The sequence below is a fragment of the Brachycentrus maculatus genome, unplaced genomic scaffold (genome assembly GCF_059751285.1).
Source record: "Brachycentrus maculatus isolate JH-2025_06_01 unplaced genomic scaffold, ASM5975128v1 h1tg000305l, whole genome shotgun sequence".
NCBI classification, from domain to species: Eukaryota; Metazoa; Arthropoda; class Insecta; order Trichoptera; family Brachycentridae; genus Brachycentrus; species Brachycentrus maculatus.
Genome location: NW_028281055.1, coordinates 260,897 through 281,082, shown reverse-complemented (window position 1 = coordinate 281,082; position 20,186 = coordinate 260,897). Strand labels below are relative to the sequence as shown.

Here is a 20,186-nt window from a genome sequence, read left to right as displayed (position 1 = left end):
AGATATTGCTTTTTAGGAATAAGCCCGCCAATGTACATATTTTTTTGTACCTACATGAAGTTTAAATAAAATAATATTCATAAAATATTAAGAATTTTTATTAAGATATTATTTTATAATAAATACAAGGAAAACAAACTTTGAACTCATTGTATTATTTTGTGCAAACATTATATCAGTAATATTCTCTTTCTTAAACGTGCGTCACAAAGTGAAGTTACCCGCATATTGTATTTTACAATCCTTGAAGTACTCTTAGAAATATACTTAGTACCAAGGCATAGAAGACGTTACTTCAACTGAAAAGCATGCTAAAAAACTTAGTAGCCATGATACAAAATAAAATAAAACAAATGCAAAATATTAATTTACTTAATTTCAGCACCTCGATATTTTTCCTCAATCTTTTAAGATAACGGGTAATGTCCGCCTCAGTAGTGTAATGGTCAGCACGCTCGGTTACCGTACTGGAGATCCCAGGTTCGATTCCCAGGAAAGGTCTAATAAATATAAGTGATTTTTCACTTTAATATTTACGGCTAATTCTTATTCCAACATTTGGGGCGTGGTCAGCTTGCATCATGTTGCATTCAATCAAGTTCGTTTGATATATTTTATTATTTACTCACATATTTTTCACTCTTATAAATTCTTAACAATTGGATAAATTTAAGTATGTAGCATGTCCACCTCCGTAGTGTAATAGTCAGCGCGCTCAGCTACCGTACTGGATGTCTCGGGTTTGAATCCCAGGGGAGGTCTAATAAATAAGTGATTTTTTCACTCAAGTATTTATTCAATATTAACCTGGACTGGTACCTGTAGCGGAGGGCTGATCACCTGTCCGTCATGAGTTAACGATTAAGATAACACTGCGTTTATATGATACAGTGCCCTATGCACCATAGGGTGCGGATGAAGGTTTGACTAGATAATAATAATAATTTCGATAATTGATTCGGCGATTACTTTAAATCAGTGTAGTAAGAGCGCTTGTGCACTACATGGAATTTTACCGTCCGACAGTACGGTTTTTTTTTAAATAAAATCGACTACGACAGTTTAGCCTGATCGCACGCACCGATCAAGCGCACCGATTCGAAGAAACACGGCCAAAAGCACAAGCCAATCATTTGTTTTATCATGCTAACTGGACTACCGGACAGTAAAATTCCGTGTAGCGCACAAGGAAAACTTGGCACAATCAGGTATGTCAAATACTTGAAAGTGGCCGAGTCAGGAGTCGAAATAATCGTCGGCTATGTATGAGGAGATGCATGAATGTGGAAGAGGCGAATGTTTGCAAAGACAGAGTGGTGTGGCGTTCTATTTTCTCTGCCTACCCCTGCGGAGAAGCGACGTGATGGTTAGTTAGTAAGTTTTATTTGACCAGTATCCGGGTTTCATCGTTGCCGAAATCATCAGACTGGTGCCTGAGGATGGTGTCATCACTAATCTATGTTTACTACATAAAATCCATTTCCACCAAAAAATCTTAGTAAAAACTAAAATCAAGAATGAAGAGACGCCTGAAAATCATGTTATTAAAAAGGGTCTCTGCTTAGTAAAAAGCTTACTCAAATTAACCATAGACATTGTCCCAAACTCACACATGAAGCGACGTATGAAATACAAAGATGATAAATTTATTAGTTCCAAAATTTGAGTAGTGTGTATTATTTACACAGAAGTAAAGTGATAATTTAACCAGCCTTTGAACCTACAAGCCGTATACCTTGTAAATCCCCAGACTTCCATATTCTTCTTCATCTATATTGAGATGTCAAAATGTTCCTTTTTCTTCTTCATATATCGCTCACTCCTTTCAAGAACGTCATAAATCAAAAAACTTTATTTTTCAGGAGAACGTTTTTAAAGTATTAATATAATACAATGTATTAAATATAATACAATGTATGTTTTTAATATAATACAATGTATTAAAAATAAATATCAAGCCACATATTGAACTTTTTACTGTGCAACAGTAAATCTACCTAAAAAAATACCTAAAAAATCTTTATAGGTGAAACCTGAAGGTTTTTTTCTCCATTTGAAAAATATTAAGTTTATTAAAAAAAAAATTAAACAATACTTTTTCTTAAAAATGCAAAAACAACACTTTCTGCCCTGTAGCGGGTAAATATTAAGTTAAAATATGCCTCTTTTGCTGGGATATAGTGCATTTCCTGGGCATTCCGAAAAAATTGAAAATTGTTCATTCAAAAAAAAATTATTCAGTTTTTTTGGGTTCTTTTCCCAAAAGTTAAGTAACTTTTTAAAGTGGACTTGTGCCATTTCGACAAACAACCAGTTGCCTCTTCTTTATCCACCAGCCATTTCGCAACGAACGTAATACGCTGTTGGGAGGCTTTTCTTCAGGTCATACCGTGTCCACCCGCGTCAACGTGACGACTCTCTAGCATCTCCCTTCAAATCAAAACGGAGACAAATTTGTGAAGTGCTTTTGGGACTTAAATTTACCGCTTAAAACAGTAAGTCCCAATTATCTATCATACAAATTCGATGGCTGATTTTGAATGAATTGTTGTACATAGTCGAAAGACAGAGTTTTTTTTTGACATTTCAACATAGGTGAAGAAGAATATGGAAGTCTGGGCATTTACGACCATCATCTATGACGGTCGTAAGCCCCGTAAATGCCCAGATTTCCCTATTCTTCTTCATCCATGTTGAGATGTCAAAAAAAAGATAAATTACCTACTCCTATAATTGAAGATAATCCAGATTTGTGAACAAGTATTTAGACACATTCAAAATGTTTTTTAAAGACTTTTTCTATATCTCTTACATATTCAATGTAATATTATCCCTTTCATGGTTTAATTTCGGTGCATGTGTACACGTAACTAATAAGGTAAACTTATTTGCCACTTAAAAACGTAAGTTAAATATATCTCACATACACATATATTCGATAATTGATTTGAATGGAATGATAATTGAATGGAATGTTATACTCAGTCGAAAAACAAAGTATTTTTGGATATTTACAAAGTAATATGATAATTTAATTCGGCGTATAGCTACACAGAACTAATAAGGTAAACATATTTGCCGCTTAAAAATGTAAGTTACATATATCTCTCATACATATTCGATGACTGATTTTGAAGTAATCATCAAGAGGCGAAGATTGTTTTCAAAAACGTAACAAAGGTGTATCGTTTATTCTCTCTGCTTATTCCTACGGGGAAGCTGCGTACTCTGTTACTGCGTACTTTGTTATGCCGCATACTCTTGACTCCTTCCGCTACTCACCTACAATACTTTCATCCTTCTTTTGCTAACTACATGTTCCACGTATATAGGGGTTCAAACTATCTTCTATGATAATATAATATTTAAACTGATAAAATATTCTTTTTTATTATTTTTAAATCGTCCATGTCCACTTTACATCGATAGCGTTCATGATTCCAGTCCATATACTTATAAAATATTATTTAAAAACTTCATTGATATATATTTAATATCACAAGAAAGTGCAATTCATCGTGTAACGAAGTCAGGTTAAAATAATCACTTATTTAATAAGCACAAAATCATATCAATATCATGATCTGTCAAATTCGATAAGTCTCTGTCGGCTTATCGTTGTCTGATTAAAGATCTCTTCATGATGCTGGTATCCTGGTAACTTGCTCATGTCAACAGCCTTCAACCTTACTCGTACAAGCGAATAAATAAATACCTCGAAATTAAATTCAAGAGCTAACTTAAATAAACTGTTATGACACGCGTGGTTCTGTTGCAACTTTTAATGCAATGAAGCTTACCGTACTGAATTTCTGTGTTGTTTTTGTGTTGTATTTAATTCTGACGTAGTTAAGTGGATTGCCAATTTTGCCTCTTGATAGAGAATTACCTTCTTAAAAGTACACTAAAATGATGTGAAGAATAGTTATAATGCTAAATAATAATTATAATGCGTAAAGCCTCTACTTTTTGATGGCTTATCTGCAGGTAAAATAGTAAGAGTAGGGAAGGCAAGTGTGAAAAATACATCACAAACACCCAAACCATTTGAAAAGAAATCTTCCTTGAATTTATTGTACAATTGTCCGCAATCGAACCCGGACTTCAGTTTCTCAGTCGAATGTCTACCCAATTACGCCACGGCCCTGTATATACAATATACATATTTATATATTATGTTAGTGTGTCTCTAAGAGACAGAATAAAGGGTCCATGGGCACAGGGCACATAGAACGCAGAGAACCTGAACATATTGTGAACCAGGCAAACGCCATGTTTCTTTCTGGAAACATCCAAAGAATTCATGGATGCTACGTTACAGAAAGATAACATAAGGAGGAGTTCAAACAAAATAAATTAAATAGAAACATAAACTTTTAAGTAGTAAATATATGGACAATACAGGTGTGTTGTGAGTAATTTATTGTTATATTTTTTTTAAATAAAAAAAATTATATTTTTATAAAATATAAGTTATTTTGAATAGTAATAATATTGCTTCATGTACGTAAAAATTTACCCTGGACCGTTTTTAAGGGCATCCGACCATCTGTGATGTGATGGCTGTGATGTCTCGCGCATCCACGAAGGGCGAACCCTTCGTGGATGCGCGAGACATCACAGAAAGATAAGGAATGGAACACAGATAATAAAGTTACATTTTTTTAAAAATAACTAAAACTAATACATGGCAATATATAAAAATAATAAACAGGTATAAATAAATAGGCATAAGAAGCATATTTAAAAGAAATAAATGAGAAAAACATAAGGTAAGAACCATATTCAAAATAAACAAGTGGGAAAATATAAAAAACATAAGGTAAAAACAAAAAAAGAAAATGTGACTAATCACTGCATATATATCTTTCCGAAAAATATTTTTTCCAGATATTATTTTTTATTGTTCGGCCCTTTTTCAATCAACATGTATTGAGTTATTTATTGTTATATTTTAAGGCTGAGAGAGCAAAAACAACCGATGTACTCTCCTTGTGCACAGACATACTCGCAAGATCCCGTCGGACTCGAAAAACTGGCTTGCAATACACATAAAGGGTTCTCAATTCTATAAATACATAAGGCATTGGTCGTAAAATTAACTTAATCTTAGCCAAGAAGTCCTTCACTTTTATTCGCAGATTAACGCATCCGATTCCAAAACCAAATCGGGTGTTTCAAGAAAACTTTTGAGGGATATATATGTATATATATATATATATATATATATATATATATATATATATATATATATATATATATATATATATATATATAAATATATATTTATATATATATATATATATATATATATATATATATATATATATATATATATATATATTTATATATATATTTATATATATAAACATAAGAAATGTGTGTTGAGACGGTTTGTGCAAGTGAATAGAATGAGTAAAGAATGAATTGTAGGCACAAAAATTTAATTGGTGATAGAAGCAAAAGGATGACCGAGGAAAACTTCTCAATATAAGTATATGCATGTATGTGGAAGAGCCGAAGATTGCTTGCAAAAACAGATTAGTTTGGCATTCTATTTTCTCTGCTTTCCTGCTTGATGCTAAGTTGTAATATATATTTCTAAATATGTATGTATAAGGGTTAGGATAGTACACTCATAATTACTTATGAATGATATAAAATCTCTATAATAATACCGATAACCCTGTATTATATTTTTAAATTTTAAAAACGTTCTCCTGAAAAATCAAGTTTTTTTGATTTATGACATTCTTGAAAGGAGTGAGCGATATCATAAGCGTTCTTTTAAAGTCATTGATATATACAGTATAAACAATTAAAGGTATTTATTTCTTATCTAAATGTGCACCCATCAAAATATGAAACAATCGTCAGGAAAATAAGTAGAATACCCAAATGAATTCAACGTCTGTGATTGATTTTATAGTACGTTCCTGAATTTGTTCACAAGACGAGTTATCCACATAATTTCACGATGAACTTGTGACAAGGCAATTAGGTACATACTGCTGTCGTGTGGAAGAATGTGGAACTCCTGATCACAATTATTCCAACAGGGGAGATACATATTTGCCAATTATCTTGACTGCATTGAGAACAAGTTTATTTTTACGATAACAAATCATATAATGAATTATTCACCACAACCCCTGATTGGAATAAATGGAATATTATAAGTGTCTCAACTCGATATAAAACTTCTATCGTTCTTAATATAGGATGTTTTTTTTAGAGGTTAGGTTTTTAAACTGGTAGAATTATTTCTACAGACTGTCAATTTGACAGTTGACAGTCAATTCGTTTTGCCATTTCACCATGAATGGACTGAATAACCATTATGTGCGTCGTAGGTTCGGTGATTGGCCGAAAACAATATTCATCGTGATCCTCTTTTTCAACGTAAACTTATATTTACAACATTTTGAGTGTGTCCAAATATTTGTACACAAAATCTGGATATCCAATTATAGTTATTTTCATATTATTTTTGACAAATCATCAAAGATGAAGAAGAACGTGGAAGTCTGGGCATTTACGGGGCTGACGACTGTCATAGGCTGGTTTAACTGATCACTTTACACACGTGTAACGTTCGCCAATTCTACCCATTCTTGACAACCACACTACTCAAATTTTTGGAAGTTCTATATATATGAACCAATTTCATGTATGATATATGTAAAAACATTTCGAGTCTAGTTTTCATGAATTTTTGTACATTTTTAAATACAACATTTTGAGTGTGTCTAAATACTTGTTCACAAATCTGGGTTATCTCCAATTATAGGAGTTATTTTTCATATTATTATATTTTTATATATATAATTTTTTTAAATAATTCCTATAATTGAAGATAATCCAGATTTGTGAACAATTATTTGGACACACTCAAAATGTTGTAAATAAATTAACTTAAAATGAAAATGATATTTTCAGGCGTTTCTCATGTATGCGATTATAATCCAAGATTTGGACCTCACAAACTAATATAAGAGATTCTGCTCAATAAAAAGCTTCTTTTCATCTCATCAATAGATGTCTGTAGTGAAGTTCTAGTGATTCAAGAACAAAGTTTCTTAATTGGTTCATATATATAGAACTTCCAAGAATTTGAGTAGTATGATTGTTAATAATGGGTAGAATTGGTTAGTGTAAAGTGATCACTTAAACCAGCCTATGACGGTCGTCAGCCCCGTAAATGCCCAGACTTTCATATTCTTCTTCATCTTTGATGAGATGTTAAAAAGTACATTTTAATTACTTAATACAGCTATTCAACTAAACATAAAAATTACTTAATTTTTTTCATTTTATGCAAACATAATTAAACATAAACATAATTAAAACCAGTTTCATTCAATCAAGCGAGACACTTTGGCGCCAAGTTACATCACAAAAAAAGTTGAAACCGATTTCATAACGACAGTAGCGTACATGACTTTATCTCTGCTTCATAAATATGATATTATTTTTTTCGTAAAATTTATGCTTGAGATATAAACCATGTAAATCTCTTCTTTTAAAAGACATTGACCTTTTTTGAAATTATTAATGTCATTCGGATTAGATTGCGTTTTCTGGGCCATTATGCCGAGTGTCTCAAAAGGCGTGTATTCATTTAATTTTAACATTTTTTTTAAAAATAAAGCCATATTAAAGAGATGCGTTACAAAATGTGTATGTTGTATAATATGCAATGAGCATTATTTATTAATTATTTTAATGGCTCGAATACAATAGCAAATCATTCAGAAGTAAATAATGTGTTCAATTTACTATCTACATTAGCTTCTATTTTGAACATTTTTATATAAAAATACGAATTGTACAGGATCAGTTTTTTTAGTTTATTTATGTAAATACGACTAGTTTTGAGAACATCTGTAGTTCTCAAAACGAAACCAGTCGTACATAATTTATGTATGATTTTTAAAATCAAAAACAGATTTTTTAAGTCTAGAAAGTTGCATTAAAAAAAAACACATAAAAATTAATATTGCGACAATTGTTTCGCCTAGTTATGGCATTTTCAAACGAATGTAAACATGCGTTTGAAAATGCCATAACTAGGCGAAACAATTGTCACAATATTAATTTTTATGTGTTTTTTCATAAAATACAATTTAGTAGACTCGAAAAATCTGTGTTTTATTTATTTTATTTTTTTAAATCAATACTTAAATTAAAATGGAGTTCTACAAATTAATCGCCAAATCAATAAATAGTCGTATTTACATTGATAAACTAAAAAAGTGGTCTTATACAATACAAATGCTTACAAATACAAATCACCACGTTATTTCACAAGGTTAATGCCAAATCGATTAATAATATTTGTTGGATTTTGAACACAACGAAATTCTTTTAAACGCATCAATGATATGTTGGTCTGTGACCTGTGTATAGTCAACCAATGATAACACCTTTATAAAAATAATTAACTTTGTTTTCACCACTTTTTTACTAATACAATTTAACCTACCGGTTTCGACAATACCTTGTCATCATCAGGGTTTATTTTAAATCAAAAACATTAAAAACATTATAGTACTCTCACCAAAAACTTCCACACACTCCATAAAAATCCTAAATGTTATTTTTATTATTTTTTATAAAGATATTATAAAATGTGCCACAAAGTATCTGCGGTAAACATTCAAGAAATGATAACACCTCTCATTTTTCATGTATTTTGTGGTCCCTATGAATGTTGGATTTTTTGTCCGCCTCCGTAGTGTAATGGTCAGCACGCTCGACTACCGTTCTGGAGGTCCCGGGTTCGATTCCCAGGGGGGTCAAATAAATATAAGTGATTTTTTCACTCAATTATTAATTATTACCCTGGACTGGTACCTGAAGCGGAAGGCTGATCACCTTTCCTTCATGTGTTAACGATCAAGATAACAATTATATGATGCAGTGCCCTATGCACCATTGGGGTGCGGATAAGGGTTTTAATTAATAATGAATGTTGGATACACATTTTTTTTTAAATTTCATATATTAGGCAGTATTCATATGTCGGGCAGACACTCGACTGCGAAACTGGGATCGCGGGTTCGATTCCAGTTTGGGATTTTTTTTTAATATTCGCTTTCCCAGTCCTTACCATCGTACATGCAGACAATCGTTAAATTAGTATAAGTATATACACCTGTTTTTGGTGTAGCCTCTTCATTACAATGTCAAATTAAAAAAAAAAACTGTTGGGAATACGTAAATGGTGACATTATGATTAAGGATATAATAAACGGTTGTTCACATTATTATCTGATTGAAATAACTTGATAACTTGATTTTGCGGTCTGGTATAATTATTTAAAATAATTATGCATAAACTTATTTTGTACACCCTGATCACGAAGTCATTAAAATATCATTATAGCTTTAATACAACAGTAAAAATAATACAACAGGAAAAAATAAAAAAAATTGTTATTGAAACCGGAATAAAAGAGACGCTTCGATCGGCTACAACATCTGCAATGGGCAAAGTTATCTTACCAGCTCGCAACCAACGCACTAAATTTGGCGAGCGTGCCTTTGCTGTTGCAGGACCGACGGCGTGGAATGCTCTTCCACCAATGGTTAGAAATAGTGAGAGTGAGATGATCTTTAGAAAAAGACTAAAAACACATTTGTTTGCTAAATCATTTCCACCATAATATTTTCCCCAATTCATTCACAGTGAAGCGCCCTTGAGGTATTTTTTTACGAAAATGGCGCTATATAAGTTATCCAAATTTATTATTATTATAGGCCGAATACCGGATAGTAACCGGATATCCATTTTATCTGACGCTTTAATCTCCAGTAAATTAGCGATTCACTTAGATTATTTATTGATATCAATATCTCCACCGCTTAAGGCGATATTAGCAAGCACAGAATTCATTCCAACGGAGACCTCACATCGCTCACTCCTTTCAACAACGTCACATATCAAAAATCGTCAATTTTCATTTGTGCGTGTTTTCGGAATGCTCAGAAAATGTACTATATCCCAGCAAAAGCGGTATATATTTTACTTTATATTTACCCGCTACAGGGTAGAAACTGATGTTTTTGCGTTTTGTAGAAAAGGTATTGTTTAATATTTTTTTATTATCAATATACTAAATATTTTTCAAGTGGAGAAAAAACCTTCAGATTTTACCTAAAAAGATCTGTTGTACAGTAAAAAGTTCAATAAGCAACTTGACATTTATTTTTAATATTATTTTTAACATCTCATCAAAGATGAAGAAGAATATGAAAGTCTGGGCATTTACGGGGTTGACGATAGTCATAGGCTGGTTTAAGTGATCAATTTACACACGTGTAACATTCACCAATTCTACCCATTATTGACAACCACACTACTCAAATTCTTGGAAGTTCTACATATATATATGAACCAATTTAGAAACCTTGCTCTTGAATCACTAGAACTTCACTAGAGACATCTATTGGAGAGATGTAAAGAAGCTTTTTATAAAGCAGAAACTCTTATATTAGTATGTGAGGTCCGAATCCTTTTTTATAATCACACACATGAGAAACGCCAGAAAATACCATTTTCATTTTTATTATTTAAGCTTATAATTTGACCAGATAATTTATTTACAACATTTCGAGTGTGTCCAAATACTTGTTCACAAAATCTGGATTATCTCCAATTACAGGAGTTATTCTCATATTATTTTTTGACATCTCATCATAGATGAAGAAGAATATGGAAGTCTGGGCATTTACGGGGCTGACGAGCGTCATAGGCAGGTTTAAGTGATCACTTTACACACGTGTAACATTCACCAATTCTACCCATTATAGACAACCACACTACTCAAATTCTTGGAAGTTATACATATATATATATATATATATATATATATATATATATATATATATATATATATATATATATATATATATATATGAACCAATTTAGAAACCTTGCTCTTGAATCACTCGAACTTCACTAGAGACATCTATTGGTGAGATGTTAAGAAGCTTTTTTTTATTTATTTTTAATAAATTTCATTATATTTTTAATCTTTGAAAACGATGTCCAGAAAAATCAAGTTTTTTTCCCTTAGATCATTCATCGATGTTAATATATCTATCGCTTCCCATACGCGATACAGTTCAAAGCACTTTTATAACCTTAGGCTATTGTAAAATTTCCATTAATGTATAATGTCATTATCATCGATTTGTTGTTGGTAGTTACGTAAATTATTTATTATAATGATTCAATCGTATTTTACATAATACAACAAATATTTAATATGTTATAACAATTCGTCCGCCTCCGTAGTGTAATGGTCAGCACGCTCTGCTACCGTTCTGTAGGTCCCGGGTTCGATTCCCAAGGGGGGTAAAATAAATATAAGTAATTTTTTTCACTGCTATATTCATTCAATATTACCCTGGACTGGTACCTGAAGCGGAGGGCTGATCACCTTTCCTTCATGCGTAAACGATCAAGATTACACTACGTTTATATGACGCAGTGCCCTATGCACCATTGGGGTGCGGATAAGGGTTTTATTTATTATTATATTATGACAATTGATGATGTATTTTGGACTGAATGCATCGAAACGCGTGTCGCAATAAATTTTGAGAAATAGTGGTATTTACCAAGTAAAATTGGAATTGAAAATAGAAAGGTTGCCGAATCAATTAATGTACTGTGGATACTTGATTTTTTATAGTTTTTGGTTTTAACTGTGGTTTAACATTTTTTTGAGTTAAAATGTTTTTTAAATAATTAATAATGGATTTAACCCTCAACTTCAAACCTCACCTCCTGTAAAAACATGTTGCCGATTCTTCTTCTTCATACCCTTATTCGCACCGCAATGGTGCATCGGGCACTGCATCATATAAACGCAGTGTTATGTCGATCGTTAACACATGAAGGAAAGGTGATCAGTCCTCCGTTTCAGGTACCAGTCCAGCATAGAATTTCGACTGTTTTCCCACCAGTCTGATGATGTCATATGTGGAAAAAAACATTCATTTGTTACATCCATTATAACATTCCAAACATAACCCTTTAAATCGAACTACACTCTACAAAACTTGCAATAAGAACGACAACAAAGTTGAATAATTACTTGCTTTTATAAAAAGTTGATGCAGGTATTTTATCTCCTACCCTTTCGATTTGAAGTTCATGCAATTGAAAATACCGCATTTCTTATGTGACGAACCATAATTAAGACGGTATTTCCAATCGTAAAAGTTGTTATTTTATTATTAAAATTTAAAATAATTATATTTTTTTACATCTCAAGAATATGGAAGTCTGGGCATTTACGGGGCTGACGACCTTCATAGGCTGGTTTAAGTGATCACTTTACACACGTGTAACATTCGCCGATTCTACCCATTATTGACAACCACACTACTCAAATTATTGGAAGTTCTATATAAATGAACCAATTTTGAAACATTATTCTTGAATCACTAGAACTTCACTAGAGACATCTATTGGTGAGATGAAAAGAAGCCTTTTATTGAGCAGAAACTCTTTTATTAGTATGTGAGGTCCGAATCCTGTATTATAATCACACACATGAGAAACGCCAGAAAATATCATTTTTATTATTTAAGCTTATAATTTGACCAGATAATTTATTTACTACATTTTGAGAGTAACTATGATAATATGAAAATAAATAATATGAAAATAACTCCTGTAATTAGAGATAATCCATATTTTGTGAAATAATATGATAATAACTCCTGTAATTGGAGATAATAAATAAAGGTTTTGTGAACAAGTATTTGGACACACTCAAAATGTTGTAAATTAAAATAATTTGTTTGCAGAGCTGAAAGATGCCGCCTTACGTCCCGAATGACCAGAAGACTCCCGTGATGGCATGCCAGGAAGACAAGCCATTGAATGATCCTACCAATCAGACAATCCACACTGTAACAGAGTTCGATCCCCTAAACCCAGAGGAAAAGCATGATGCTACAGTTTTGGATAAAATAAAAACCGCATTCACCTTTAAAACACCTCTCATATGGGGGAATATCATAGCTATTGGATTATTCCACGTGATAACCGTTGTCGGATTAATCTTCTTCAGGAATCCGAAAATATTGACGCTTCTGTTTGGTATGTATATTCTTAATTTAGTTATTATTTTTTGACATCTCATCAAAGATGAAGAAGAATATGGAAGTCTGAGCATTTACGAGGCTGACGACCGTCATAGGCTGGTTTAAGTGATCACTTTACACACGTTTAACATTCACCAATTCTACCCATTATTGACAACCACACTTCTCAAAATCTTGGAAGTTCTATATATATGAACCAATTTAGAAACCTTGTTCTTGAATCACTAGAACTTCACTAGAGACATCTATTGGTGAGATGTAAAAAAGCTTTTTGGTAAGCAGAAACTCTTATATTAGTATGTGAGGTCCGAATCCTGGATTATAATCACACACATGAGAAACGCCAGAAAATACCATTTTCATTTTTATTATTTAAGCTCATAATTTAGTTAATATTTTATAATAATAATAATTATAATTAAGTTATAATTTCTTAATTAAGTTAGCTAACTGTACTTTCAACTATAAATGTTAGGTATTGCACAATTTCGTGCTGATCAAATTGAGTAGGTATGAAGAGATCCCTTTATCATTAATCTTTCAAATCAGCATCCGCCTTAATGACATGATATACGCTTTTTTTAATTCAAGTTTTACTTATTTTTTAAGTAATTGAACACTTGCAATAAACCACTTCATGAGTTTTATTTCATTAAAGACGACTAGTTTCGAAAACTAAAAGATGTTTTCATCTACGTGTTCAATGAAATAAAACTCATTAAGTGGTTTATTACAAGTGTTTTTTTTTATAATTAAATGTTATTCCACAATGTTAATGCCGAATCAACAAATAATATAAGTTTTACTTGGTAAATACCACTATTTCCTTAAATCTTTGTAACACGTGTTTCGATATATCATTCCGCATCAAAATATGTGTCATAATAGATTTTTAGAAATAGTAAAAAATAAATTAAAAATGGATAGATATTACTACAAAGTGACTGCCAAATCAATGATACACGCAATCTAAATAAAAGGGTCTCTGCTCAATAAATGCTTTCTCAACCTAACCATAGATGGCTCCCGTGAACTCAAACATAAGTGAGACACATTAAGTAGACGCCTGAAAATCATGTTTTCAAGCGTCCTTCGTGTGTAAGTGTGTAAGTGTGTAAGTGTGTATTTTGCATGCATTCAAAAAATAAAAAGTTTTCTTCAAATAAAAACCTTACTCAAATCAACCATAGATACCGCTGCGAACTCAGACACACATTTCAGTGTGTACAGTTTTGTTGTGGTTTAATTATTTTTACTTCTGTTTTATTCCAGCACTTACAATAGGTGGAATAAGCGGGTTCGGAGTAACGGGAGGCGCTCATAGACTCTGGTGCCACAGGTCGTACAAAGCCAAACTACCACTACGAATTATCCTCATGCTTTGCTACTCTATATCTGGTCAGGTAAGAACCTGTATCATAAATACATATATGACATTTCTCATTAATTTTACATGATATAGTGGTGCATTCCCGATAATTAGTTTTCATGAAAGTAATCTGTAAAAATAAAAATGTAAATATAGTAAACCCCCCTATAACGTTGAGATAGGTACCGCGTTATCGGAGCGAACGTTATAGGGAGGCTAACGTTTTTAAATTATATTTTAATTTTAAATTACTCATTTCTGTCAATACCGCTAGTTCAACGTTAACCCCGTATAATATTCCCTGAGATAAAGGAATACTTTTACTTAGTAAATACCACTACTTCCTAAAATCTATTATGACACGTGTCGTTTTATTTTCAAACACCGTTTGTCATTTTTAATTACCGAAAATGATGCGAAATGAATGCGGAATGAATGAAGATAAAGTGGTATTAAGTGGTACTAAGCAAGTAATAGTTTATCTAAATTAATTAATTTAATTCAATAAATTTAACTTAATAGCAATTAAACGTGGATAGATTTTACCACAAAGTGACTGCCGAATCAATTAATGAAAAAACTATTGTTTTTGCCTATGCTGTGTTTTTAAAGGGCATATTGATTAATCTGATTCAATATTATGCCGTTTTTATATTTAAAAAAAATCAAGTTAATTTGGTATTTCTTCAAAACCAGAACACCCTGTTCGACTGGGTTCGTGATCACCGCGTCCACCACAAGTTCAGTGAGACGGATGCAGACCCCCACAACGCCAACCGGGGCTTCTTCTTCTCCCACGTGGGCTGGCTGATGATGCGGAAACACCCTGAAGTCCTGAGGAAAGGGAAGGCCATCGTCATGACAGATGTCCTGGAGGATCCAGTAGTACAATTTCATCTCAAGTAGGTGGCTTTAAAATTCATAGTTCGTACTTTAAATTAAATATTTAAATCAAACAATGATTTGAGTCTACTAAGTTTTTTTTTTTAAACATAAAATTAATCATTCTGTGGAAATTGCTTCGCGTTATAAGGACATTTACAAGCTTATGTGATTGTAATGACATTAGTTTTAAAATGCTCTTACAAGGTAAAATTATTGTCACAATTTTTTTTATTTCATGTTAGTAAAATTAAACTAAACATTTTAGTATACTCTAATTAGTGTTTAATTGAAATATTTAATAAATTCATAGTTGTTTCCAATTCCGTACCTTCGTAGTCTTGTAGTTATCACATTTGGCTACCATTCTGAAGTAGGGGAGGGTCAAAATAAATGTGTTTTTGTGACTTACATATTTATTTATAATTTAAAAATCAATTTATAAGTCAAAAGGAATAAAAATCCGAATAAGGAGCCAGAATAATCTGCGGGTACATATGGAGATGAATTAATGTGGAAAAGACGAAGATTGTTTGCAAAGAGAAATTTGTGTGGCGTTCTATTTCCTCTACCTACACCTACGGGGAATGGGGCAATAATGTAAATAAAATATTTTATTCATAGGTACTTCAAAGTGACCAAAGCTCTGATGTGCTTTATTCTGCCGACCGTGATACCAGTCTACTTGTGGAACGAGACCTGGACGAACGCTATCATCTCGCAGCCGTTGATCAGATACGTTGCCAACCTGAACTTTACATGGTTTGTCAACAGTTTGGCCCACATGTCAGGCACTAAGCCCTATGATAAGTAAGTTGGTTTACTAATATTTTCAGTGTGTCCAAATCTTTATTCTCAAATCTGGGTTTGTCCACTTAGGAGTTATTGATAATTCATATGGAAGTCTGGGTATTAACAGGGGCTAACGACCTGTGATAGACAAGTTTAAATGATTACTTTGCACGCGTAATATTCACCATTCTACCCATGATCGACAACCACACTATCCTTGAGTCTATGTCCCAAAGAACGATTTTGTCAAATGTAGTTTTTAATGCACGAATAGGAAAGTGGGTTTAAACTAAATTCAGATTTTAAATTCAACTTATACTTGATTGAGTTAGAATAGGTTATAAGGATGATATTTAAAAATAAACATTTGTAAAGACCTTTACTTTAGTTTATTAATATAAACATGAAAAGTTAGAAATGTTCTCACGAACAGGGGAAAATACAAACTGTTAATAGAAATGTTTAGATTTTAACTTTTTGGTGAGAACACCTGTAGTATACGAAACTACTGTAGTCTTGTTTGAATCAATCAACAAAAAATATGGTATGTTTATAAATATTTTATATTAATATCTAAATCATTATATTACTCCGCAAATATGCCAAATCAATAAATAATATTGATTTTTAGATCTTTTGTTTTTATGGGTCTTAAAGTTTTAAGGTAGACAAAACAAGAATTTTAATACTTAAATATACATAGTACTTATCCAATTTAAGAAATTAAAAGGGAGCCTTATCACAATTGGAGAACGACAAAAAATATTTTGAAATACGTTACAAAATTTAAAAAGGTACTATATAAGTGTAATATTTAAACAAATAAACTATCATTAAATCATAGAAGAAGAAGAAACAAGCTTTTTAATACTCCAACATACATAATTCATATTACATAAAAGAAATTACACTCACCTTATCATAGTAGGACGATGAAAAAAAATTAAGTAACAAAATTCGAAAAACACTTCATAGAATCTTTCTTTTCCAGAGGTATCAGTCCTGTTCAGAACAAGTTTGTAGCCTTCTTAGCCATGGGTGAAGGCTGGCACAACTACCACCATGCCTTCCCGTGGGACTACAAGGCGGCCGAACTGGGAAACTACTCCCTGAACATCACCACATTCTGGATAGACCAGTTCGCCAAGATCGGCTGGGCGTACGACCTGAAGCAACCCTCGAAGGAGCTCATCAGAAAGGTCGTCGAGGCGACAGGAGATGGATCTCACGCAGAGTTTGGAAACGAAGAATTTCCTGACTCTACAGACAACGTGACGCTAGCACACAACAAAGAAAAGAAATATTGATTATATTATATTGTATTTATACAAACAGGGTGGCACAAAATAAATCACCCTATCGGAAGATGTTATAATTTTTAATTTAAGTTTTACTAAATAGTAAATACAAACATTTCTTAAAATCTACTGTGATACGTGTTTCGATGCATTCCGCATTCATTCATTTTTAAACACATGGGGAATTACACGTAGATTTTAAGAAATAGTGGTATTTACTAAAAAAAACTTTAATTCAAATTGGATAGATTTTACCACAAAATGACTACCGAATGAATTAATGAAGTTATAATTTTTATTGTAACTGCAGACAGTTGGTAGAATTCCATTTTGAATTTTTGAGTAATTTATTCTAAATTGACTTGAATTGAATTTAATTTATTGGATTGAATTCTACTTTTATTTACACATACATGTATGTGATAAAATGTGACGCGTTTCATCTTATTAAGACATTATCGAACACTCAAAGTGTTTGATAGTGTCTTAATAATGAATACGTAAAAAAAGTAGAATTCAATCCTTTTTTAATTTTGAATTTATGAGACTCAATTTTTTTTTTAAAAATGTAAATATTGCAAATGACGTCGTACGTCAATCATTTTTGACATTTGTGAACTAGATACAAATAGATTGATAAAACGGGCACAAATGTACATTAACACTGGCATCAGCCGCTTGACGCATATCATCTTTTCCACTTCCAAAATAAAGAAATAAATTAAAAACAAAGTTATCCATCACTCAAAATTATGTTTTTTATTTGGTAAAAAATATTTAAAAAAACACATTGGATCATTTTTTGGGCTACCTTGAATCTGTTTGTATACTGCAGCTGTCTAGTTCACAAATGTCAAATATTATTAACGGACGATGCCATTTGCAAAAATGGTAACATCTTCCGATAGGGTGATTTATTTTGCGCTAACCTGTATACAGTGGGCTGTTCAATTAATACGTAGACTGACGTCATAAAACTATATGTATGTACTTTATTTAAAAGTCACCTTTAAATTATTCATCTCCCTTTTATTTTGCGTTTGGTTCCGGTTTCTTCTTCACGCATATGGGTTTGTGTCTTATGGGATTTTATAGTCTTGGCTCCAGTTTCGTTAGCCAGTCCATCGCCTCCAGGGTCACCTCAAGGGTATCCCGAAGGTCACCACCGAAAACTTTGATCTGGCAGTTCTGCACCATGTATCTTACGGTCTGCTCATTTCCACACTCACGGGTTGTTTCTTTTCCCCCACCTCTAGAGTAAGAAGTTGCAGCAACCCTGCTCCGTTCTTAGTCTTCCCGACGCACATACTTATCCCGTTTACTTTTGGGAACAGCCCTGGAACGCTTCTTTTACGATGTTCTTCAGATCCTTTGTCAAATTTGCCTTTGTCTCGGGAATCATCTCAAATCTTCTTCAAATCACACGTGGAGAGTAATAAGAAACAATTTAAGAATATTTTATTCAATTGAATCATTATAAAAGTGAAATATTAACACGTTAAACGCCATGAGGGCATCGGTGACCTCGCCCATGTTGGATCGCAGCGCGATGGGGGGCACCAGTGACCTCAATCAAGAGCTATATTCAAAATGATTTAACTGTGGTACCCATTGTCGAATAAAAAAGTAATAAACTAAATAGGTACATTATATTATTAAAATACGTAAATTAAAGAAAAGTTTTTTTTTGTGAATTTCAAAATAGACTAATTTTAGTGTTAGCGTTTAACGTGTTAAAAACAAAAAATCCATTACCAGTTTAAAAAAATCAAATTCTTATAATAGGATTACAAAAAAATAACAGGGTAAAAAATGTATAAAATATGCCTTATTTACTTATATTGATATTCTGATCAATATATCTGGTTAATTATTTACGTCTGGAATATAATGTACATCTTTTTATCGTAATATTTCAATATGTATTTTAAAACATTAATGTAAATAAGACAATATGGGTAATGAATAATTTTTAAAAAAAATTGTGCCACAAATTTATAGTCATAAAATACTATAATTTATGTACTGATTTATATTGGAAAGGGTGTACTAACAACATTATTTAAATATTATAAATTGGATAAGGATAGACTAATTCATAATTATTAAAATTAAATACATTTTTACTTGTAAAAAAATACTTGTATAATATAACTTATAAAATAAAATTAACAAATGGTATTCGTTTTTTATATTTTCATTAATTAATTTTACACCTATCCATTTTTAAAAAATAAAACATTTCTCGGTAAATACCACTATTTCTTAAAATTTATTGTGACACGTGTTTCGACGCACTCAACATCATTGCGGTATTTTTTTTATTATCAGTCAGGTATGAAAATAATATCGCGAAACATTATAATAGTTAGTTGTGAATTAATTTTTTTTTAATCAAAAGCAAAAATCTTTATAACAAATATAACATTTGCTACAATAATTTTAGACAAAACTGTGGATATCATGTCAGATATTAGTTAAGTAGGTACCACGTTTACATTTTCATTATTTTATGTTCCTGTTAGATTTTTTACCACCCTTCATACACCCAAAAATGATTTTTTTAAATGCTGCATAATAAACGAAGATATGTTTGCATTTTTTTGTTAATATTTTTACTATGTTTTTCTTTCTGGTGAGTTAATGTATTTTTTTGTGAATTTTGAATTGATTTGGACACTCAAAATATTGTGAAAAATCACTTATTTATTTTGACTCCC

The 20,186-nt window shown here is 31.7% G+C and overlaps 1 protein-coding gene across 1 annotated transcript; it reads left to right on the top strand.

Annotated features, from left to right (window-relative positions):
- Window positions 1-2,366: 2,366 nt before the first annotated feature.
- LOC148304765 (acyl-CoA Delta-9 desaturase-like) lies at window positions 2,367-18,198 on the top strand. The gene is made up of 6 exons (XM_088267779.1): window positions 2,367-2,495; window positions 12,826-13,120; window positions 14,398-14,528; window positions 15,191-15,396; window positions 16,001-16,186; window positions 17,160-18,198. The coding sequence occupies exons 2-6, from the start codon at window positions 12,835-12,837 to the stop codon at window positions 17,473-17,475; spliced, it is 1,125 nt and encodes a 374-aa protein (XP_088123905.1). The 5' UTR covers window positions 2,367-2,495; window positions 12,826-12,834; the 3' UTR covers window positions 17,476-18,198.
- Window positions 18,199-20,186: the final 1,988 nt, after the last annotated feature.